Genomic DNA, 22,801 nt, shown 5'->3' on the forward strand with positions numbered 1-22,801 from the left:
TTGTCTGGTGGCGAGGCCACTGTCAAGCTGGCCCTTTTGGCCGGCATGTTGGCTAGAGAACGGATGCTGTGTGATGTTATTATCGGCTTTAGCCTCCGCTGTATCTGCAACTCAGTTGGTGCTATTGACACCTACGCTCCGACGATGAGATGCCCAATAAATCCAGTAGGGCGCATTTCGATGTACCATTACGCTGTTATGCCCGTTCACGTGAACAACAACCACTGGGGAATAATCATGGTGCGAATGAACTACCGTCAAGATCCACCCAACATACTGCTCTGAGCCTTTGTGCAATGGCTTGTATCGGGTGACGATGGAAGATACTTACGAAATCACTGTGGCACCTTTTTTTTTTGCGAAGTTGGCATAACTCTTCTATGTGGCTCACCGAGTCGCCGCTAGAATCAAGCGCAGTATGGCTTGACGCTCTAAACCTACCAGACGGAACGTCGTGTGGTGTGCTGTATATTGCTCAGGCGTATGCGATGCTGAGAGATAGCTTCAGCTTTTCCAGAAACTGTTGTCACACGTGATGATGTTGCTGCCATGAGACTCAGAATTCTTTGGATGATTCTTTCACAGCCTGACGTGACAGCTCGATCCAGCAAACACGATCGAACAGTGAATGCTACATATAAAGCTTTGCTTGCAACCCTAATGAAATAAAAAAGGCTGCTTGGTTTTGCATCACAACGAATAGATTAACGTGCTTCGATTTTACCTCTGACTCACTAGTGCTTGTCAAGCATTTTATTGCAACACTCCCCCAGCATCAAACTGTAGGACATCACGTAGCCTCTGTCCAAATTGACGACCCCAACTGCAACTGCTAGGCGTGTTGCATCACCTTTCTCTTCGGCGAGCATTTAGGCGAACTCATCTCGAGCTTGTATTAGCTTCTCCGAGTGTTGAGTCAAAATCTGCAACTTCTCTTCCATGCGTTGAATTTGCCGGAGTTTAGAGCGTAATAGCTATTTGCACAGCCTCGACGTGTGAGCTGGAGAGTAGCTATGGCGTGTGGTAGGAGGGGATGGAGTCGCTACGGGCGTTAGATCTTCACTAGCAGTGCTGGTACAAGCGCGTGCATCTGTGTTGTCTTGATTCATTTATCTCTCAAGTCTCTTTGTTTCGATCAAATCGTCGCAGAACGTGCCTTCGCCTATTACAAATTTTGTCAAAGTGGAATCGAAAGTTTCGAGGTTCCCGAAATATATCACGAATAGATTACGGTCGACCCTTCTAGTGTTGTTTCTTGTGGCACTCGTTGAGGTGTTACAAGCCCATTGTGTTGCTGCAAGAGCTGTCGTGACGCTGTAGTGTGTTGCAGGAACGCCGTCCTACAACTATACCTTATGTGCATCCGGACAGTTCTTATTTATCCTGGACTATTTTCAATTTAATCATCAACAATCAGAGTACAGCAAATACTAGGTTTTGATTGGTAGTTCTTTGGTCCGTTTCCACATAAGTTATACGGCTCAAATGTCGGTGGATGCCCTTAGCTGGAGCTATATATCGCAGTAGCATATGTAAAGAAGCTTTCGTTTTGATTTTTAAAGGTCCATCGTCGGTCAAGGACTCCAATAAGGTCTTTAGTTTTGTTTTCATGCTCAGTAGAAATCTCGTTACATGTGCCACGACAAGTCATGTCGAAAGCAAACAAATTCCATTTTCTAAAGAGCAAAAGTTACTGCTCTTTGGTAGTTGCTGGTAGCCACCACAGATGCCCAATTTTGGAATTGATTGTCTTGTCATTCTTGAAGTTAAATGTCAATAAAAGTGAGTCGGTTGCTTTCAAGATTTACAAGAAACTCTTTTATCAAGCGTGCGCTTCCGACCGAGAACTACGCTAGAAAGTTCAAAATTCATCCACGAACGCTGTTTGCATAACAATAAGTCCACATTGATCTAAATAGCTTTTGGTATTGGTGCGCTCGTGGTAATAAACAATAACAAGAATCTGTTTTAAAGTACTCCTTGCTTTTTTAACAAGGAGTAAATTCTTGGTAGTAGTAGTACTAATAAAACAAAAAGTAGTAAATGACAATTATGCTAAAATGCTATTACTGTACTACTTGGTATATAGTACTACTATTATAATAGCACAGTTTCGAGACGAATTTTTCGACTCGTACCGTGAAGACTCTGCTGACCTTTCAAGGTTATGTCATAATGCTCAAATTGGTAAATGTATTGAAGTTTTACGTAGGATACAGTTCAATTATCAACATGATCTAGCGTACAGCATTTTCAGATCACCCAAAATACTGCGATTGAAAGTAGACCGTTGGTCTTTGATTAGTGCTCGAGGGAGGGGGGCAGTTACTGATGCCCGCCGGCTGCCACATATTGTTGCAGTGGAACCCCATGGACGTCACTTGTTTGGCCACGTCAGCCATACGCTGCTCATCTTGCAGAGCAACACACGACTGCAGTGGAATGTCCGGTTCATCATGGAAAGCTTCAGGTGACGTCGAAAAGTCAAATGCGTTAAAGCCATCGCCAGCGCTCATTGACTGGCACCAGTGGCTATCATCGCTTTGGTGCTGTTGTTCCTGCTGTTTGCGTCGCCAATTAGCAGAAACTTTGCGTCGCCTTCCGTCATCCTCGTCCAGATCCTTCACCTTGGCGGGGGAATGCTGTTGCTGTTGACGGCGGAGTAGGCGGCGGTGACGCGCTCGGAATCTCTCGATCTCGGTCGCATCCTCGTTGGGCGTCATGAACTGGAGCATGTTTTAGCAACTGTGGTGGACGAGCGCAATTCGTAAAATGAGAGATGTTGTCGCACAAAAAGGCAACTTGCCTTTTTTGTGCTGAAACGTTTGCAAAGACCGCGTTTCGATTGGATGTAATCAGGCACTTGAGTTTTGTTTTGACGAATAAAACAAGTAGCTTCGTAAACGTCACTTGCATCGACTTCAACGCGCTCCTCGGCTGTGTTTGGCCCGCAAATCGCTTCACGTAGATTCTACGACGCTACGCATTGGTGTGGCTGGCGGCTATTCATACTGCCGTCATCGTCGCTATCGTCGTCATTTTCGGCGGAAGCAACGGTGACTGTGCTGCAAGTGCGCTCCAATTGGCTGCGTGTTTGTGGTGGGGCACAACGCTGAGGCAACATAACTGGCGCAACGCAAGCACTTCAAGTCGAGGTTCGAAACATAATGCATCCATGTGGCTTGAACTCATGCCAACGATTCGAAGGTCGATGCTTACTGGACGCATACTCGCGAGTCGCGAGAATGTCGCGATAAACGCTTCAACCTCGCCGTATTTGTGATTGAATTACGTGTGCACGCACAGTTCGATCGAAAACTGTTGCATGAGCACCTTCAAGGTTGGTGGCAAAGAGTGTACTGATGCTGCGTGTTTGACGCGAGGTGGACCGGAGCAGATTGCTGGAACGGTGTTTTGCAATGTGGCTGTATATCCCGTCAGTACCGAAACCTGTCAACGTGAGGCTCTGCTGCATGATCCAGGACTCTTGGGCGACTCCTGGTACTGCAAGCAGGACAGCATAACGCGCAACGATTTGCTTCGCCGGAGGCGGCGGCGAGGGCAAAATCTCGTGTGGAATGGCGACAGGAGACGAGTCTTTTTCGTGTTAATCAGGGTTTGAGAAGAAGAGAAAGAGAGCGTGGGTCGTGCTCCCTACTATTCTTCCTTGGCGCATTCACACCCGCCATCCTAATATTTTGTTCGCACTCATCTTGAATTGGAGAAGTTCACGCAGTCACATACACAATATCATACTAATAGGCTTGATCACTGCCGTGCTCATGAAAAGAGGCGTCGGCTCTGGTTCTCGCGCGGGGGAAACTCCATGGGCACTGCAGCAGATGCGCTGCCCTTCGTCAGACAGAAAACCTTGGCCAGTGTCGCCCCGTTGCTCATTCCCGCAGCCGCCGCGCGCACGAACGCGTCGTTCTCGATGTACGCGAACATGCCGCAGAGCTGGCCGAACTGCACGACGCTGTTAGGGGCGAGCAGGACGCGACCAAAGCGTCCGCCAGCTTTCGTGGCCAAGAACGTCATCATGTCGTCGACTAGCGAGTCAGCTGTGATGCTGCCTCGAGGCTGCGACAGCCACTCGGGCATGTCCACGCTGGCGTCCACGGCGTTAGCGGCGTCGACGAACTGCGAGAGCGCGTTTTGCTCCCAGTGAAGCGCCAACGCGGGCTCGTCGTCGCTTACCGACGCAGAGGAGAGGTACTCATCCACCTGGAAGAGTTTGTTCAAGCCTATAAGTCAGTGGAGTTGCCACAGCTGACAAATGTGCAGGTCTTACCTGGGCGATGCAGTCTTGGTAAGAGAAGGCTGTGGACATAAAGGCAGGGGGGTTTGATGCAGGAAAGCGGTCCTAAAGACTTGGTCTGACGTCCTCGGGCCAGAGAGGAGAATGAGGCGACTGACTCGCTGACGTGGAGATTGGCTCAGCTGCCCCAGTGACTGGGCCATTGAAAAAGATTATGGTTGAAGAGGTCAATGACAAGCAACGATCGGACGACGTCGACTTAGGCCAATTGCAGGCGAGCAACGTGCCACACCGAATGCACACAACCAATCTTGGAAAATGATCAGCATGCAGTGCATTGATGGCAGTCAATGTCAAAAGCTACTGAGACACGGAGTAGATGGCTTCAGGCGCGATAATACGTGTACGATGAAGTTCAGCGAACAAGAATTCACGCGTTTGTACGATAGCTGTGTGTACTGTACGATGTAGATGTACATGTACGCAACGCCGAGAGCTGAAAGTTCATTCAACGGTGATGAGCATTCGTGGTGATGATTTTATTATTGCCGATCGCGAGTGATCAAAACCTGAGCGCTCCTGTGTCGGTAATACATGCAGACCCGGCCAACGAGAGATACGCCAAGCGTCTATAGTACTCATCGCAAATACATGTGCTGTGCACGTTGCCTTGCTACATATGTGATCAATTCGCTCGGTCCTCACGTTTATTGAAGCCTCTTTCGCGTCAGGAAACGTGTTGGATTCCGCGTCGGAGCAACACTCTGCGTTTCTGAGCGCCGCCACGTTGAAGCTGACTCTTGGTGTGACTCACACATATATTCGTGCGCCACATCACACACAAAGAAACCACAAAACACTTGTCACTTTCGAGATTCACAACGTCAAGAAGAAGACGAAGAACAAGAAGCTCCAAGCGCTCTTATCATCCCGGCACCATGGACTCCAAGCACGAACCCGCTGCGGCACAGCAATCTGCCGTTCAGTCTGCTGTCAAACCAACGCCTTTATCGCCTTCCCTTCACCACGACGCCCCGCCCAAGTCGCCTACTCGCTCGCCGATTAAGAGTCCCAGCGCCTTCGAGCAGAAGCCTCTCCGCATGCCCAAGCCCATGTCTATTTAAAATCTGGATATAACAAAAAAATACCAGAAAAATACACTGCAATTTTGGGGTCCCGGCATTCAATTAAAATATGCAGTCTTTAAAAATTAACTTTTTTCCGGTCTTCTGATTCAGCGATAGTAGGAACCCACAGGCACCATGAACGGCGAGGCAAGAGGACTTAGCGCTTTCTGGTCCACAGGCAACGCACATTCCAGCAGGAGAGTGCCGTCATGTAATGCCAGTAGAGGAACCTGGTGAGTAGTACTGTGGGTGTTTGTAGAAACCGAGCAGACGAGCTCTACTCGTTGATGAGGATGGACGTCGTCATCTTGGCTTAAGCTCTGGAGAGATGCGTTCCATCTAGCTCCCAGCAGCACAATACCGTGGATAGTAGCGAATGTGCTCTCAGGAACGGGGCGTTCCGGTGGTTTAGTGCCGTCTTCATCAGATTTGCCAGGTGGTAGACGTAGCATGAAGTCGATCTTACTGGATCCATCCTTTTGAGTTACGTTAAGGATGTAGGTTAGAGACAGACCTGCAGCTAGAATAGCGGGTAGCCACCATCGAGATGGAGTGACGTTGAGCTTTGTACTAGAAATGAAATCGTGCCAGTCTTGGTAGTGCTGGACCACGTCGTGAAGAGACCAGGAAGACGAGATCGGTGGTGGGGTGACTGGATCAAACATGTTTGCTGGTACTTCATTGCGTAAAATTGACACGACCTGCATGCGCACATGGGTGTCTTTGACATCTTCAATACGGAGGAGGCTTATCTCATCTTGCTCTTCGTCGTCTTCGTCATCCTCTTCATTCCCCGAATGCTCAGGCAAAGAACCTTCTTGTTCTTCTGGAATAATAACCGGAACTTCAATGTGCAGCAGACTTGCGAGTATCGTCTCCAAAGTATGCAAGCAACCCTCGACCTGGCGGTTATACACACTCATGACAGACGTAGCTGTTTGCACTGCAATCGACCCCCTAGCATCGTTTTCTTCTCTTGCGCCACAACTTTCTGGGTCTATACGAGGTGGCAGCGCGTCAGCGACAATCGCTCGGATAATTTCACTAGCGTCACGCAGCAAAACCTTCGAAATCATATCAGGATCGCCTGATACTGCGTCTCTGCTCTCATCGAACCATCCAAAAGTCCGCGTCAACTCTGGCTCCAAGTGGTTCCTCATTTCATTGCTGCTAGAGTCTAGCCTAGACGTGGCAAACAGATCCCTCGACGTGTCATTCAACGACCCACGTCGATCAACTCCCAAGTGCTGATATCCTAGCAACAACCTCTGAAGCTTCGAGTCTACATACTGGTCAACACTAGCAGAATAATTCCACACCAGCTCCAGCCACTGATCCATCGACAAGTTTATTGTTCGCAACGATTCACTTGGAAAGCCCAGGAATCCCAGACGAAGAGATGAGTTAACTACTGACAAAGTGCTGATACCCTTGATCAAAGGCATCGACGGAGTGTGTGTAGATGTCACTAGCTCACCAGGAGACCGTAAGCTTTCACGCACACTCATCTGTCGACTCCGACCTCGAACACTTGGCAGCGAGCCCAATTTCTCCGAAGATGAATTCCAACTTACAAGCTGCAGACAGTCACTAAATAATCTCTTTAGAAATTCCACCTCTTGGTACCCCGCAGTTAGACGAGTGTATGAACTCAGTGCCACTTGCTGGAACATCTTTCGCTCCAGTACCGTGTCACTGTCAGCGCTCATCTCTGTGTGTCGTCGTTGGGTTGAAGTGTTCTGTTTTTTCTCTCGTATCGTAGCTAGATACTGGTTAAGCGCAGTAAGCAGGTCGTCGTCGCCATAATGGAAAATATCTCCGACACCAGAATACGTACTTCTCAGCACGTTATTACGGACTACCAACGTTGCGTGGAATAACACAAGACAAGTCAATACCTGCCAGAGATGAGGCACCGGTATCTTGACAAGGTCGTCTTCAGATTCAACTAGTGAGCGTACTGTTTGGACACTTGGGTACATACTCAAACGCAGAATCGTAGACTGCAGACACTTGGAGAGAGATGGTACAGCACTAAACTCTTCCTCGTATTCATCTCGAAGGCAAATGATGTTCGAGCGAAGATGAATCGGTAGCAAACGCCAGTCTTCCACTGCGGCTACAAGTCGAGGATACGTGGGAGTCACCAAGTCGATAGCCGACACTCGCCTCGTCATCGACTGGGAGGTGGAAGCGCGATGCCCACTCCTGTTCGAATTTTTGACTGTACCCTCTGTTGCTACTGTACTTAAACGCTTGGCAACTTGTTTGGGAGCGATTTCTACGCTGTTGTGACGCTGGAAAGTCGCGGAGGACGTCTGAGGACTTGAGCGGTGTAGAATCTGGGTCAGTATTTCCCAGTTTTGAGGCGTCCCAGCACTGTTCGTCATGTTGATAACAGCCAGCGGCGCCTCCTCCAGAGTTTGTATTTCATTTTTCTCCATTTCTAAAAGCTGCTTAAAATTATTTAACATCAGAAGAAGCTGCTGGGTTTCGTCATCTTCCGCTGACTCGACGCTGCAAGGGAAAGTATACAGTTCCGCCAGATGAACCGAGTTGTCCCCCGCTTTATCCTTCGCAGTCCGGAACTTCCTATCCACCAACGTTTGAAGAACACGAAGTTGCAGCGATGTAGATCCATTGAACCCGTGAAAGAAAACTCGTCGTGCAAAATTGAAGCTACTGAACTCGTGACGTGTGCGTACAATTACTGTAGTCTTTTCAGAAGCGTTTCGAAGTGTTCGCAGCCAAAATCCCTCCCCTTCCGTCTCGTCGGAGCCTCGTTGGTGGAAATTCAAAGGTACGCCATACCCAGCCAACATTCGATCGCACACGTGTTCCGTCACTTCAGGGAATAAAACCAGACTCACGCGTAGTCTTTCGAGTCTTGTGGCTTCTTTTGGTATCGCTAAACGTACGATAGCGTCGACATCAGCAAGTTTACAGCCGTTGAGTATTGTACTCACGATACGTCGTTGAAAATCGGTTCGAGGAGAGGCGAGAGCGACCGCTTTACAGTTTTCAGCGGTGATTAACGACGAATCGCTATCGTTTATCCCCCGTTTTAGCTTCGCTTGAAGGAGAATTGTATCAACAGATCGAGAAAATGTCGAATTTATCTCCACCCGATTCACTCGTTTCTTCAACTCAGAAGTTGACTGGTTCTCCTCTAATGAAATAATTACTTGCAAGAGGAACCGATACCAGTCTCCAGTTGGAATCAAGGGAGCTACTCGACTCAATAAAGTCGTCAACACTTCGGACGGTATACCAGACGAACTCGATTGTGGACGAGAAGAGAGCGCGAAGCTGGCAGCAGTGCGAGCCAGAAGTCCAAAGTGGCGGCTCGCTGCCGATCGCTTGGTGTCGGGGCTGGTCGGTACTGAGGTTGTACCGGTTGTATCGGTTGTGGAAGGTATCGTTGATACGGCGGCCAGTAGGATGGGTTCAAACACTTGAAGTGTCAATGGAGGCGACGTATAACCGTTAAGTACCGCGTTAAAGGCGTTAAATACGGCAGCTCCGGTACGAGCAATGGGCGTGCACTGAAGTTTCACGAGTCGCAGCTGCTCCTGAATGTCACGACGCTTGTCTCGCAGTATCTGACGCGCTTGTTGCAGCGCTGTGACCCGTTCACGGAGAGCTTTCGTCTGCGAGAGCGGGAACTGAGTCGTCACTGCGGCAGCTTCCAGCAGCTTCGTGAGTTGGTTCTGAGCTGCTTCGTACTGCTGAGCCAGTAGCGCATGATCTTTCAATGCTGTTTTTAACGTGAATTTCCCACTCTCCGATGAAATTTTATCCAACATTACGTCGACCATGTCGTCCGAATGCAAATATCCGTCCAAAGTTGGCATTTTATGAAGAATTTCACCAAAAGAATCGCGACAAGCGTGCGACGTCAGAATCAACCGAAAGTTTGGATGCAGCGCGATCGTGTCCATCGCGTCGGAGTCTTCGGCTTCCACTCCCCTTCGAGCTATCACCAGATGTTCCGTACCGTCGATACACTTGACGCTCCAGTCCAACGCTGCTGCGAGACATTCATTCTCTTCATTGAGAGGTTGGGCATCATGTGGCTCGACGTCCAGCACCACGAGTTGATGCCCCGAACGAGCCGCTACCTTGAAAACATCGTCAAAGTCACGAGCTCGAGCGTGCACCATGTGCAGCTGAGGCCAATGCCACACGCGTCGAGCACAAGAGACCAGAAGTTGCTCCATTTCAGACGAGAATCTCGTGATCATCACCGCAGGAAGAGACGACGTTAAAGCCACCAACGACAACAGCGAAGCGTCCCAAAGTCGGCGTCGAGAGAAGATCAGATCGCCCACACTCGTCACCAGCTTCGTGGTCTCGTCAATGCAACCTCCATCCGGCAGATATTCGCCGTTAAACAAGCCACTTAACGGCGTCTCGGTCAGTGCATCTCCCTCTTTAAGAACAACACTTATCGACGGAACAAACGTGCAGCACGTAGACGTCGGTGGACAGCCAGGTGTCAGTCCTCCATAGCAACAATAAGCTGCTCCCCAGGCCTGAAAAACCTGCTCTCGCACTGAAAGAGCACTCAATTCACACGCGTACGTTAACGCTCCAGCCGATAGTAACGCGTTCCACGTTGTTAACGAGAACCCTCGACGCATCGAGATGGCATTAGCGGCCTCTCTTTGCAGCTCTCGGTCTTCTGTCAGCGCCTCCACAGCCAGTTGTCCGCTGTCACATCGAGCACTGAGCGACGTCATTTCGCTCCGTAGCGCGTCTTTCCGAGTGCTCGCCGTGTCGATCGCAGCTTGTGTGGCCTGCCACGCTGCGTCTGCGTCCCCCGCGCGGTCTCGACTGACCTGGAACTCGCGCATGATGAGCTGTAAGCGACCTTGCGCCTTGTCCAGCTTGTCCAGCGTAGGCTGCACTTTGTGGCGCGACGTGGCGTACTGGTGGATGGCTCGCACCCAGCCGACCATGGAGGCTGCTGCCACACTCTGTCGCTCCACTTCTTCGCGTCTGAAGCGCTCGTCACTCAGAAATTCGCTCTCTAACTTGGTCAAAGTAGCGGCAGACACGGCGTCTTTGTTGAATTGCAGTAAGTTTTGCACAAAATTCGCGTCACCGAGCAGCAGGCGACGAGCGCTTTCCCATGAGGATTCGAGCTGGAAGAGCACGCAAATGGCGCCGAGAACGAGGTGGACGAGCGGCGGAGGACTCCCAAACGACTTGATCTCGATGATATGACGGCGATCTACCAATAGTAAGGCTCGGTTGGCTTCTTCGAGGCAGCTCATGGGCTCTTTGAGCTCCTTTTGGGCTTGTTCCTGGGCTTCATTCGTGATAAGAATCTGCTCATCTGCTGCGGCTCGGAAGCGCTCCATGATGAGGCGGATGCGCTCGGCATCTTGCTTCTGCTCGGTCAATTTAACTTCGTCATTTATCAGCTGCTGGTCGATTGTCGAGAGCTGTTCGGTAAGTAATTTATCACTCGAACGCAACGCACACAAGTCGCGATCTAACCGGTTGGACAAGTCGAGGAACCACGCGGTCTTGGCTCGAAAAGCTTCTTCGCGCTTGACATTTTCGATAAATAACTTACCGAAAAAAGTCGCCATTGCGAATATTCGACTTAGCGGAGGAGATTCACAATTTTTCACCGTGTCAAGCACTGCGAGATGCATTTCTGTCGCCATACACGCCACACTCCAGAGACTGCGTAGCAACTGCTGAGAAGAATCCTCCGAATCTGACATTTGACTTGAAATTTGAGCGTGAAAATGTCCGTACACAATTGTACGCAAAGAATCGCGATCGAGTTGCGGCATGGACACGACGTCGCACGTGGAAAAGATGCTCGGATTGGTCGTACGTACAGATTTTGCATGCTCTTTATCAACGAGAAGAACGACGCGGAGCTTCGCGCACATACGAGCCACAGCACTCGCCCACTTGCCGCTTGTGACGCCTAACGGTCTGGTTAGAGCCATGACGGTGGCGGCTACGCTCTCACTCTCCACTTCACGCTGACGACGCAAGTCGTCGCTGTCTTGTTGGTAGCGCAGATCAACTCGAGCCAGTTTGGAGCGTAACTCGCGTTGGTATCGCGTCTCCACTTGCTGGAAAGCGTCGAGCATGGGCGTTGTCGGGGCGTCTCGTTGTTTCTGGTGCAGAATGGCCAGCGCTTGATCTCTCGCGGCTTCGGCTTGGGCTCGGATCTGCGCCACTAGAGCCGCGTGTTGGGCTTTAAGAGCTAGAAGACGTTCGTCACATACTCGGGTCGCGAGGTTGACTTGCTCTTCTAGAGATAAAATACCGGGGACTTCTCCTGTGGTCATGAGAGCTTGGATCTGGTTGACGATGGCAGTCGGAAGAAGGTCCAGACGTTTGATGACGAGTGTGGCTTCTTGTCCAAAGACGCCGATACGGTCGTAGAGATCGAGAACCAGTCGCTTCCATCTCGTCATTAAGCAACACTTTGATGTGATATTTGGGTCGTCTGGGAGCCCCGATAACGTGAAAATTGCACTGTCTTCTTGACCTTCAGGCGCTCTTGAAGCAGTAGCATAACGTAGCAAAGTCTCCGCTCCACTTATGTGGTTATCAAGTAGAACTAGTCGAGCAGCTGGACGTGCCAAGACACGATCAATTCTCACCACTGCTAGAGCCTACAAGCTTACATTGTTAGAATGATTTTCACAAAAGTAAAATAAATTACTTACCAATTTAAAAGGAACGCCAGGGACATCTCTAGCCAACGCCGCTGTCTTGTTCGGACGCAGCGTCGAGCTGAACGTCCGCAGATCTCGCAGATAGGCCTGCACTGTTGCAGTGGACACAGCTTGGGCGTCGTCCTCAAAGCTCAACTCGGCGTACATCCACTTCCCACTGCGTCCTACAACAGTGCTAGAGGAGCTGTCCACAGCCGACTCCATGCTCTTCCGTCGCATGAAACTCGCACTGCTCCGTCGTAAGGCTCGCGTCGACGCACTCTTGTCAGCAGAGCTAGAAATACTATTTTCTCCAAGTTGATCCAGAGAAAGGGGAGGTGCTCCGTAGTAAATACTGGCAGGCACGAATGCCCATAGTCCGCCCATCATAACAGCTCGATGTTGCTGTTCCTGGAGAGAATTGAACTGTAAGCTAGGGCGAGAAAGTCTTTTGCCGCTTGGAGCAGACATTCGAGCAGAAAATAGCGCCAAGATAGTCGCAGGACTCGCGTTTTCGTCATTTTCTGGACTCACTTGAACGGACTGTCGTTTGGCGAAGCTCAGTCCGGATGCAGACCCAAGCGCGAGACTTGCACGCACGCTAGCGCGTCGTTGCGTCACTTGGGACACGATGGAGCGCATGCGTACAATTTCTGCAGCAGCTTCCGCGTCTTGATTGGACGCACAGAGACCCATGGACGGTTCTCGTAGAGCTCGACAGATCTCGTGCGTCCACAATCGTAGCAACGTCTCCACGTCGGAGAGTACAGAAGGTGTCGCCACAGCGAGACCTTCGTACACACGAGCTAGATCCTGTAAACAAAATTTGTACGCACGTCGTAGTCGATCCCACAGTACAGTCGTCGCTGCGACGATCATTGGAATCGCATATCGTATCGCAGGAGATAAAGTTCCAGAGGTTTTCGACGCACTCCAGTGACTCTGCAAGGTCTGGTCGAAGATATTGTGCAGTTCTTCCAGCTCACAAGACGGTGCTAACACCGGGAAGAACTGCGTCGTGAGTTTCCGTGCTGACTCTTCTCCTTGTGTCGTGAACTTTTGGAATCCATCGCGGTGTATTGAGGCCAAGAGCATGAGATGCTCGACAGATATCGGGGCGCAATTCGAGCCTCGATACACTCTTCGATGCTCTTGTACGGACCGGAGATACGCATACGCCGACGGGTAAACCTGTTTTAAACTGCATTCTTCGGTCGGTGTGGCGAGGTGCAGGTCATCCAGGATAAGCAAAGCTGTTTTACCCGGTGGGGGCTCGAACACGTCCGTACGTTCACGTTGCAGCATACGCTCTACGCAGTTGGCCAGTTCCGACACAGCCTCGACATTACCATGAGGTATAGCGAAGAAGAAGGGGGTGACATCGCCACGGTCGAACTGGCGGATCATTGCCGTCTTGACTGGATCCATTGACGGTGCGATGGATAGTGGAGCACCGTCCTCCGCCTCGACGATAGAGCGGTCGGTTGACGAGCTCTCGCCGGTCTCGTTATTCTCCTTTTGGAGCCGCATAGCCATCAGCGTAACGAGTGAAATCTGACGTAAGCGAAGACGTTTAACGGACGCCAGAGTCGCGGCTTCCGTGGCCTTGGAGAGCGCAGGTTTACGTGTCTTGCCACTGTCATTCTCACGGCGTTGTGTCGTGTTGAAGACCCCATTGGCTGCTAGAATGGACCGAATGGCGTCGAATTGACTGAGGAAATTGCGAGCCAGAGTTGTTCGTCGTGAGCTGTGGCCACCGATGAGTAACACGCCTCGTCCTGAACGTAGCGCTTCTCTTAAAGCTGCGTGGACCACGAGACTGGAGGACGTTGGGATGAAGAGAGAGCTGAAGGAGGTCGAGACTGGAGGCGGGAGTGCCAGTGAACCCGTGGAGCTGACGACAGATACGAACCGCAGACCTTGCAGGTCTAAAAGCGTCTCATACAGGTTAACGTGTGGCATACAGCTTATCCATGCAGGTTTGAGATGTCCGAAGTGGCGTAGCAGCAGATCACTTACTTGCCGTTTGATACCGGCCTCCGTACCAGCAGCATAGCCCCACATTAAGCTGTATGTCAACGCCAACTCCACTCGAATTTGGGCAATTGGAATACTCTCATCATATACAGGATAAGTGCTCACTTTGGAGTCGGATAACGCGGACGCCGAGCTAACAAGCGACTGCAGTAATGACACCAGGTTGGTAACTCTTTGCAGCGGTGATAGGTTAATCGTATCGCCTGATCCAGTGTCAAGAGCAGCGCCCAGTTCTTCCAGTAACGACGAGCTAATGAGCCACTTTTCAACCAGGTTAAAGGTGTCCGTACTGGACCAAACCTGTGACTTTGAGACATCACTCTGACGTATTCTCTCTCGCTGGAGCTCAATGTATCGATGGAAATATGCTGTTGACAGCTCCATTCTCGAATCGTCTACACACTTTGAAGTTGCTGCGTGTGTGTCTGTTAAACTGTATCCATTCAAATGCAGGATAGCAGTCACGTGAAGAAAATTCGGAGTGGCGTCGCGTAACTGAAAAACTTCATAAAGGAAGCGTAAATTTGGCGGTAGCGTCATAAATTCGCCGTCCTCAAACGCCAGCAAGGGAGAGACCGAGTCGCTGGAGCTGACAAGTACAGCCAAAAGTCCTTCAAGCCATCGCAGATCCAACGCGTCGTCAAACACGACCCAGACCTGCTGCGGACATTGGAGAAGGGTGTCTGGTTTACTGTCTCTGTTTCCAGTGTAAGCATCTTGAGCTTCACGAATGAATTGGCCCAGAATACTTGGCATGCGACCGTGATCGTCAAGCGACACGCCTCCGTATAGCTGAGAGACTGTCAAGGCCATGGGCAAAACCACGTGGATAGAGATTCTCGGCGATTTCGAGTTCTTCACGGGAGTCGTTAGGGTGTCAGTTAGAGTTAGAGTGTCGTTGTTAGAGGAGAATGATTCGTCTTCACTCGAACGCTGGAGAGAGAGCTCAAACGCCTTTGCTAGCACCTGGTACGACGTCGTCTTCCCCACTCCCGACGGTCCCACCAGAACTGTACTGACGCTAGATGTCAACGCAGTAGCTAGCGACGACACCGAGTCAATCATCGCCTGCCGAGGTATAAAGTGAAGCGCTCGAGCTGCTACGCGTATTGACTCCTGTAGATCAGGACGTATACTGATTCTAGCTTGTAATCCAGTCTCGTTATCCGACGGGAAGGTGCTCTTGACAATAGCTTCCAGATCCTTAAGCTGTGTCTCACCCACACGGACACTGAAATATCTCAGCACAGCTTCGCCAATCAACCGTTTGTGGTCAATGTTCCTCAGTGCTAGCTGGGACGCCGCATCGTTGATGACAGCTTTTAGAGCTGAAAAGCTGAATAAACTCTCATAAACTGATAAACTCCGGATACTGACGTCGAGAGTCGAGCGAGCATGTTCCCACAAGATCAAAAGCTGCTTAGCGAGGTGTCGGGGGTCCGTAAAGCCTCTGCTCATCAGTACTGCTTCGACGATACAGCTTTGATCCCACTGCACAATCGCAAAGTGACTCAAACTCTCCGTCCAAACTCGAATCTCCTCCGCGTCTCTCATCCTCACACTCGACGGGAACACCACAAACATGGCTGTCCCTGGACTAAGCGTGATCGGCGAGCGATGTACTCCAACGATCGAATTCTTGGTCAGTACAGCGTGTTCGATTGCCGCAAGCGTGGTAGCCAACGTCTTGATCAGCGGCGCGTTATCCTGTATATTCAGGTTATGCTGCAACTTCGCACAAAATGTTCCTCCAGCATACAGTGCACCTATTAACAGGCGCGTTGCGTGTGTATACGACGTCAACGTCGCGCCGAAGTGGCGCCGCCCTATAATCGAGCTCACTTGGACGCTCAGCGTCTTTTTCCCGCTCTCCGAAGGCCCCGTCAGCGCGCAAGCTTGAGCATGTCGGACACAGGCAAACAGAGCGAAGAGAGAGCGCAGACAACTCGGCGTCACCACAACGTCGCTGTGTGGACTCGAGTAGTTGAACCCGTACGGGATCTTGAGCGTATTCATCTCGACGTGGCATTCATGACCGACCGTCGTGGCATCATCCATGCGGTACTTGAGTTGGTACTGCCACTCCACTGCCAGGCCCCCAGACGGGACCGAACACGAACTCGACTGCTTTGTAGCCATGTGGCTGGAAAAAGCATCTCGGAACTGAAGCTCTTGCAGACGAAGACACGTCCGTAATGTGATCTCGCGTGGAGAAAGAGTCTGGTTGTGTGGCAGTAGAATGCTGTTCACTTGTGCACTGTATGCTGCGATCTCGTTGGTGGTGCGTTCATCCGACAGCTTCGTGATATCTTTCGTGCCGTTCTCGATGATCGCACAGCGCACGATGCGATCTGCTAGCAAAGTGCTCTTCAGAGAATCATACCAGGTGGCTGTTAGGAGAGGAGGTGGTTAACGATACAAGGGTGTGGTTGACGACGCACCTGAACTGAGAAGCGACTTGTATCAAGTTTTGGAGTTTCATCATCTTCAACGGAGTATCGGGATAGGATTTCGACGGCTTGTTTCGTAGAGCGACGCAGCTGCTCCGCTAGTCGCTTTTCCACTGCAGCGAGCCACTGCTCGACGGGGCCTCGAGCTTTGAGGTTTTTACCCATCGCAATCGTCTCCGCTTCCCCATAAACACGGGACGTTATCTAACGCTAGAGCGGTCAGACATTTGGCCAATAGCAGAGTGAAAGTGCCCAATCAACTCACCTGAAGGATATCTTGAAACCCGTCTCGAGTGCCAAACACGATCCTACCAACGTTCTCGAAGCACTGGTACAGAAACGCCTGGATGCATCCGACGTCGCGACATTTCGACAATAAAGTCGCGAGTTCCAAATCTGAAAGTTGAAAGAGAACTGGGAATACTTGACGTTTGATCTGCAGCAGCAGTGTAAGTAAAATAAATAGCCCCAGAAAATAAATGACTTACCTCGAGGTGTTCCGCCAATATCTTCGCTGCTGCTTCGAATCCCTCCAGAACTTGTACCAGCGACTGTCGATGCTCCGTACTCCCTCCAAACGGTAAACACTGCGGGCGATTGAAGAGTCCAAGCGTCAACGCTCGCCACAAAGTGTCGTGCTTCTGTAGCTGCTTGGCTTGGTCTGGAAACGTCCGCGCAAAGTCAATCGACACGAGACGCTGTGTATAGTCCCATTTGCGCTGACAGATCAGTAGCAACTCGAGCGATTCGTTCGTGTGGTTCAACTGCGACATCATCTTCGGTAGACGCTCCTCGACCACGAGAGAATACGTCGACAACTCCATGACCCGAAGCAGCACTTGACTCTCCTCAATAAGCGACGTGAGCTCGCTACAGTCTCCGATACAGTACGCGTCTCGTCCGTCTCGGTCTTTCCTGGCTTCGATGGGGATATTCTGACTTTTCCACGTGCGTACGAGACTCTGGAAGCTCCCAGCGATCGCAGCTTCAGCTGACGCCTCCTCTGACACATGACGAATAGCTGAGGCGTGTGCGACAACGTTGACGTCCAGTAACTGCTGCATCTGTAGACCCAGACGAGAACCGGTACACGTACTGGTCTCAACCTCCTCGTCTTCTATACATTCCGGAGTCTCGACGATGCTAGGCAGGAGAGAGCACTGCAGTTTGTGCTCCAACTTGCTCCAGTGTCGCTCTACCAGGTGCGGATTGCGGAGATCTCGGATCACGGGCACCAGGCCATGCAGCGTGGCTTGCAGCTTCTCAAGACGCTCCAGTTCGAAGCTACTAGCGACCTGAGTAGCGCATTGGCGGATATTCTCCACCACTAAGTCGACGTGGCTGGCTACGTCGTTCATCTTGTCTAAGTCGACAGAGCGGATCGTGTCGCCACTGCAAGCGCTCAAGTGTCCGTCCGCTTCACAAACAGCCTCCCAGAGTTCCTACGAAGTGTACGATTAACTGGCTACTCTCGTGAGGATAAAAGTCAATACTGGGCGTACACTTTTGAGCTTCAGTTCGGCAGCCAAGTCGTGTAGATCCTCAAACTTTTGACTGGGCGGACGGAGACCAGTGGAGGCCTCTGCAAACACGTGCTGCACGCGCACTAATCGACGAGCTTCGTGCAACATTTGCTCCGCTTCTTGGTGCAACTGAAGCGCATTGTCCTGTGCGTCCTGACACGAGCTGCTCTGAGCTGTCAAGGCGTGGTCACTGGCAGTTGACTGCAGTGTACGAGTAAGCTGAAAAATATAACATTAAAATGTTAGATTATTTCACACTTTTTACAATTACTTTGTTTATTACCTTTGCGAGGTTTTCAGTGAGCAGCGGCGTGTAGCTCTGCAAGTCGTTGTCTCGATTCGTACAGGCCTCCAACACGTGCGACTTTAAGGCGTGAAACTCGGGATCGCACAGCACGAAAGCTTTGACTGTTTCCACTGATGCAGGGAACTTGAGCGTCTCAAGTAGAGCGAAGAACTCGTGCAGAAATTTCAAATCTTGCTCCTTATTGTAAATTTCCTCGTACACTTCCTGTTTAAATGTAAAATTTGAGTTTTAGATTCGCATACTACGAGTGTACATAGCGGGAAGGAGTCCGTACCCGTAGATTCAGGAGATACGTGGTGAAAGCGTCCAGATCCTGCGTCTTGGGCTTCTCAATCTTGCTGCTGGAGACGCTAATATAAAGGAGAAACTGGTCGCATCTTTCACGAGCCAAGCGAGGCAGCAGGTCGCGCATTCCGTAAAGACAGCGAGCAGGAGATGGGAGCAGCTCTGCCTGTAGTTGCTGCATGCTGAAGTGGAGAAACGCTACGTTTGAAGACATCCTGAGCGTCTCCAGGGCGCTGAGCTGCACATTTACAAAATATTCTGGTTAACTTGCAACAAAATTTAACATTACAATACATAAAAAAATTAAACCTGGTTGGTGAAATTGTTGGCCTCGTCTTTCATCTCGTCCAGCGTGTACTCGTTCCGTCGAAAGAGTCGCGCCTTGAGGTCCAAGTTGATGCTTTCGTTCTGCTGTCGAAGCTCCAGTAGCGGAGAATAGGCAGCTGCCAGCTCTTCCGCGCCAAGCAGCGCACTGCGTACAAGTTCTTGGATGTCGTCACGCATTGACAAAATGTGTGTGTTTTTCTCCATCCGCTCCGACAGACGATCAGCCGGACAGCGAGAGCGTTCTTCATCGTCGTTGATACTACTTCCGTCATCTCGAGAAATTACAGACCGGGAGCTCGCAGAAGAACGGAACGTCGAGTGTAAATTCAACGCTCGGATGTCGTCCGCGAAGCTGAGAACGGAGCGAACTTCTGGGCTAGAGAGCAGCGGTGGCACCTCTCGGAAGGCCTCCGTAAAGCCAGTGATGAGGTCTTGCAGTGTCCGCACAAGTACCGTAAGCTCTGGCTTGAAACACACTTGATATCTATGTCGTCCCCGCTTCTCTGAAGTTGCACTGGTACCCACATCGAAAGAGAACAGTGGCTTGGGACCAAGACACGGGATGGACAGCACGTCTTGCTCCACTAGCGATAAATTATTACTTGTCATTTCACAATATGTCGCTGTTGAAACGTCATTTTCTGATGTAAAAATTGAATTTTTGGAAGCCGTAAGTGAAGGAAGAACCAGCAGTTGAGTCAGCGCATTCTTCACTACAAAAAACATTTCGTCGACGCTGAAAGTATCCGCGTTTGCACAATTTTTCCTGCTTAATCCGTCGAAAACCAGCGTTTCCAGTTGGTTCTCCATAGTGGCGACGGAAAGTGTCGATACTGCCGTCTTCTCCGTAAATTTCACGCCTATTTTCCCTTTCCACGCAGCGTGAAGAATCGCTTTGATCTGTTGTCTTGTAAGTGGAGCAAGTGGTTTCGGTTGACTTGGCTCCACGGTTGCTGTTCCTGTAGAGAGACTTGCGCTCTGTCGCACTGTCTGGTGCATTGCTAGAGCGAGGTCGTCGTGGTCCTCTAGCCGAATGATCGTCGCTGCATTGGCTCCTCGAAGGATAAAAGCATGGAACAGGTCGAGACTTCGCTGGACTAGACCAGAGTACGCATCCAGCACTAGAAAATCCACTAAAGTCACAAATTTCGTGAGCTGTTTGCACTTTCGACGCTTGATGGACGCCATCGTCCACCGAATATCTTGCAGCTCGTTTGAACGTCGCGATGGCTTCTCGACACGCTTCGCATGGCCGCGTTCTGGCACTGACGAGAGCGTTAGAGCGTTTCTCGCTTGAGCAGCTTCGGACGCTGAAAGACGAGCTGATCGGAAGTGTTTATGCTGTAAAAACTGCTGGTGTGCTGATGCCAACCCTTGCTCGCACCGCACGTAGCTCTCCAAGATGTGGTAGTTGCTGCTCTTCCGAACGGATAATGCGAACTCGTGGCCTGGAAACCCCGCGTGCAATGGCGCCGTATCGCCCAGAAACAGTCGACAAATCCCGTTCAGAATGGTTTGAAGTCGAGTGACTAGCAAACGGAGCTCCTTTGTGCGAGTTTTTAAAAATTCGACCTGAACAAAGGCAGATATTTTAGAGGTTTAGAAACACCGTTAGAAATGGCTTTTTACTTACGTTCGCAGTCGTGAAGCTCTCTAGTGACGAACTCTCGCCGTTGAAATCCCACATGAGCTGCAGCTCGGATAGACTGCTGAGTTCCTTCCGGATATCGTTCATACCATTTAGCAATACAGGATAAGAGAAATAGCTATCCATAAGCAGATTTTCTTGCGCAGCTTCGTGCTTCTTGTGCTTGACCCACTGCCCCCAGGCCACGAAGACTTTGCGATATCGGAACCTGTAACCGATGCAAATAACTGTCAGCTTAAACTCCGCTGAGGAGTAATTTACTTTTTTTACCTTGAAAATGTCGATAGATTGCGAAGTTTCGTGAAATTTGCCTTTTGAGCTTCCCAGTCGCGCAGCGAGAGGAAAGTCGATTGAAAGTCGTCGCTCTTTAGATGGAACGTGTAGCCAGATTGGCTGATGGTGTAGTAGTCCCAACGAGCGTCCTGCATCTGGCTGATACTACCGCCTCCAAATAAGGCTTCCTGCAATTAATTTAATTGAAATTAAAACTGAATTCAAGAGTGCAATAATTAATTTTGGGCGTACATGAGTGACTGGAACGATGTCGTAAGGATCGTGTGGTAGTCCATGCTCCAAGAAGTGACGAGGGACAGCGTACACAAAAGTATTGTCGCTGTGGTTGCGTGTCGATGCCAGTAATCGGTCACCTACAGTCGTTTTCAGTACTTCTAGCCTTCGATAGTCACACAGAAAATATCAAATATTGCAAACCTCGTGACGATACTGGGCGAGAGTGTAGCGTCGCCTTACTTCGCGTCGTATTTGTAGTTCGTGATCCCACTGACAAGCAACTAGCAAGGGATGCAGAACTTTTATCACGAGTTCGGAATGGCTGGTAACGAGTGCTAGCAGCGGCTGAATGGGGTCTATTCGACCCACTCAACGCTTTTCCTAACGCGAAATTGCTCGAAATTTCGGCAGATTGGTTCGATGTAGTCAGCATATTCGCTCTTTTGGGGCAGGATGAGGGCGTAGACGCCGCTGAAAAGGGCCGGTTACGGTAATTCGATGGCCTCTCTGCAGTTGAGACCACTCCAGGTCTTACCATATCCTCCTTGTGCGATATTGACACCGACTCCGGGTCTCTGATAAATTCTGAATCCTCTTCCAGCTGATTGTTGCTCAAAAGTGTTGCAGCTTCTTGGACGAGTTGCATCCGATGGCGACTCACCTGTCGGCTTGCTGGATTATTTTTATTTTAATACTAAGCACAAATGCATATTTAGAGAGCTTTTGTCGTACCTGCAGTGGCCGACTTTGGTCGCATTGGAGGCTTCATGAACACACCCTTCTCATCACTCGACGACGCTGTTCGAGAAGCTTGTGGGGTTTGCTGCGGAGCTGCTGATCCAGGCCGAGGACTTTGAAGACGCTGTCGAAGCTGGAGTAAATGATGTACAAAAAGATTAAGTGTTAAGGTCGCTGTACACATTTTGACAATTTTGTGGTACCAGCAACGAAGGAGCTTCTTTTAGAGCGTTGATGGCAAAGGCAAGGCCATCCGGTCTTGAAGTTGAAGTTGTTGATGTAGCCAAGTCGTGCACGTGGGGGGGCAACGAATTGCGCGAGGACCCAGCGGTACGAGGCCGGAGCTTTGGAGGGGCACCGAAGCGCAAGTGATCTTGCATTGCAAAATGCTCGCGACGGTTCAAATGACGGCAATTGTGTACAAATACTGGGTCTGCTTATTATTAAAATTTCTTCACTGTTATAGAAAAACGGACAGCAATTTTGCTTTTTACATCAATCAAAACAAAATTTAAATTTAGTTCTTGACGTAATTATTTTAGAGCAGTTTAATCGTCCTTTTAAAAAATAGTTTTAAATCAATATTTTGAAGTATTGCTCAGCCATAATTGGAAGCAGTATTGTCCTAGCACTTCAACATGAGTTGAACCTCTGCAACCCGTCTCTTCATTGGCTGGTGAAGTAAGCTTATCTAATAATTGGCAATTGTGCCACTGATCTCTTGTGATGCCGCAGCGAGAAGCGTGCAAAGTGGTATTAATAAGTGAGTGATTTGTGACCAAACTCTCCTTCAACGCAGAAGCTGCTGTGGTTGTGAGAGGGTTGTTCGCTATGTTGAGCCAGCAGAGCTGCTTGGTGTACTCCAGCAGATACGACAGCGCTAGATAGCCCTGTTTATC

General features: G+C 50.2%; 7 protein-coding genes across 7 annotated transcripts; all 7 read right to left on the reverse strand.

Moving 5' to 3' along the window:
- Positions 1-2,258: 2,258 nt before the first annotated feature.
- On the reverse strand, positions 2,259-2,735 carry PITG_08502 (uncharacterized protein; the record flags this gene model as incomplete). The annotated part of the gene is made up of 1 exon (XM_002903829.1): positions 2,259-2,735. The coding sequence occupies one exon, from the start codon at positions 2,733-2,735 to the stop codon at positions 2,259-2,261; it is 477 nt and encodes a 158-aa protein (XP_002903875.1).
- Positions 2,736-3,780: 1,045 nt separating this feature from the next.
- On the reverse strand, positions 3,781-4,330 carry PITG_08503 (uncharacterized protein; the record flags this gene model as incomplete). The annotated part of the gene is made up of 2 exons (XM_002903830.1): positions 3,781-4,224; positions 4,292-4,330. 2 exons carry the CDS (start codon positions 4,328-4,330, stop codon positions 3,781-3,783), a joined length of 483 nt encoding a protein of 160 aa, XP_002903876.1.
- A 4,236-nt stretch (positions 4,331-8,566) lies between these two features.
- Positions 8,567-11,834, reverse strand: PITG_08504 (uncharacterized protein; the record flags this gene model as incomplete). The annotated part of the gene is made up of 6 exons (XM_002903831.1): positions 8,567-8,593; positions 8,841-9,337; positions 9,425-9,737; positions 9,828-10,943; positions 11,040-11,082; positions 11,158-11,834. 6 exons carry the CDS (start codon positions 11,832-11,834, stop codon positions 8,567-8,569), a joined length of 2,673 nt encoding a protein of 890 aa, XP_002903877.1.
- Positions 11,835-12,035: 201 nt separating this feature from the next.
- PITG_08505 (uncharacterized protein) lies at positions 12,036-13,613 on the reverse strand (the record flags this gene model as incomplete). Its single annotated transcript, XM_002903832.1, has 4 exons — positions 12,036-12,248; positions 12,444-12,610; positions 12,668-13,088; positions 13,185-13,613. The coding sequence occupies 4 exons, from the start codon at positions 13,611-13,613 to the stop codon at positions 12,036-12,038; spliced, it is 1,230 nt and encodes a 409-aa protein (XP_002903878.1).
- A 1,910-nt stretch (positions 13,614-15,523) lies between these two features.
- Positions 15,524-16,172, reverse strand: PITG_08506 (uncharacterized protein; the record flags this gene model as incomplete). Its single annotated transcript, XM_002903833.1, has 2 exons — positions 15,524-15,533; positions 15,607-16,172. The coding sequence occupies 2 exons, from the start codon at positions 16,170-16,172 to the stop codon at positions 15,524-15,526; spliced, it is 576 nt and encodes a 191-aa protein (XP_002903879.1).
- A 335-nt stretch (positions 16,173-16,507) lies between these two features.
- PITG_08507 (dynein heavy chain-like protein) lies at positions 16,508-18,195 on the reverse strand (the record flags this gene model as incomplete). The annotated part of the gene is made up of 5 exons (XM_002903834.1): positions 16,508-16,768; positions 16,830-17,000; positions 17,053-17,628; positions 17,704-18,006; positions 18,067-18,195. The coding sequence occupies 5 exons, from the start codon at positions 18,193-18,195 to the stop codon at positions 16,508-16,510; spliced, it is 1,440 nt and encodes a 479-aa protein (XP_002903880.1).
- Positions 18,196-20,920: 2,725 nt separating this feature from the next.
- PITG_08508 (uncharacterized protein) lies at positions 20,921-21,933 on the reverse strand (the record flags this gene model as incomplete). Its single annotated transcript, XM_002903835.1, has 4 exons — positions 20,921-21,115; positions 21,189-21,301; positions 21,405-21,836; positions 21,897-21,933. 4 exons carry the CDS (start codon positions 21,931-21,933, stop codon positions 20,921-20,923), a joined length of 777 nt encoding a protein of 258 aa, XP_002903881.1.
- Between the last annotated feature and the right edge of the window lie 868 nt (positions 21,934-22,801).

The sequence above is a fragment of the Phytophthora infestans genome, genomic scaffold (genome assembly GCF_000142945.1).
Source record: "Phytophthora infestans T30-4 supercont1.13 genomic scaffold, whole genome shotgun sequence".
Taxonomy (NCBI): domain Eukaryota; phylum Oomycota; class Peronosporomycetes; order Peronosporales; family Peronosporaceae; genus Phytophthora; species Phytophthora infestans.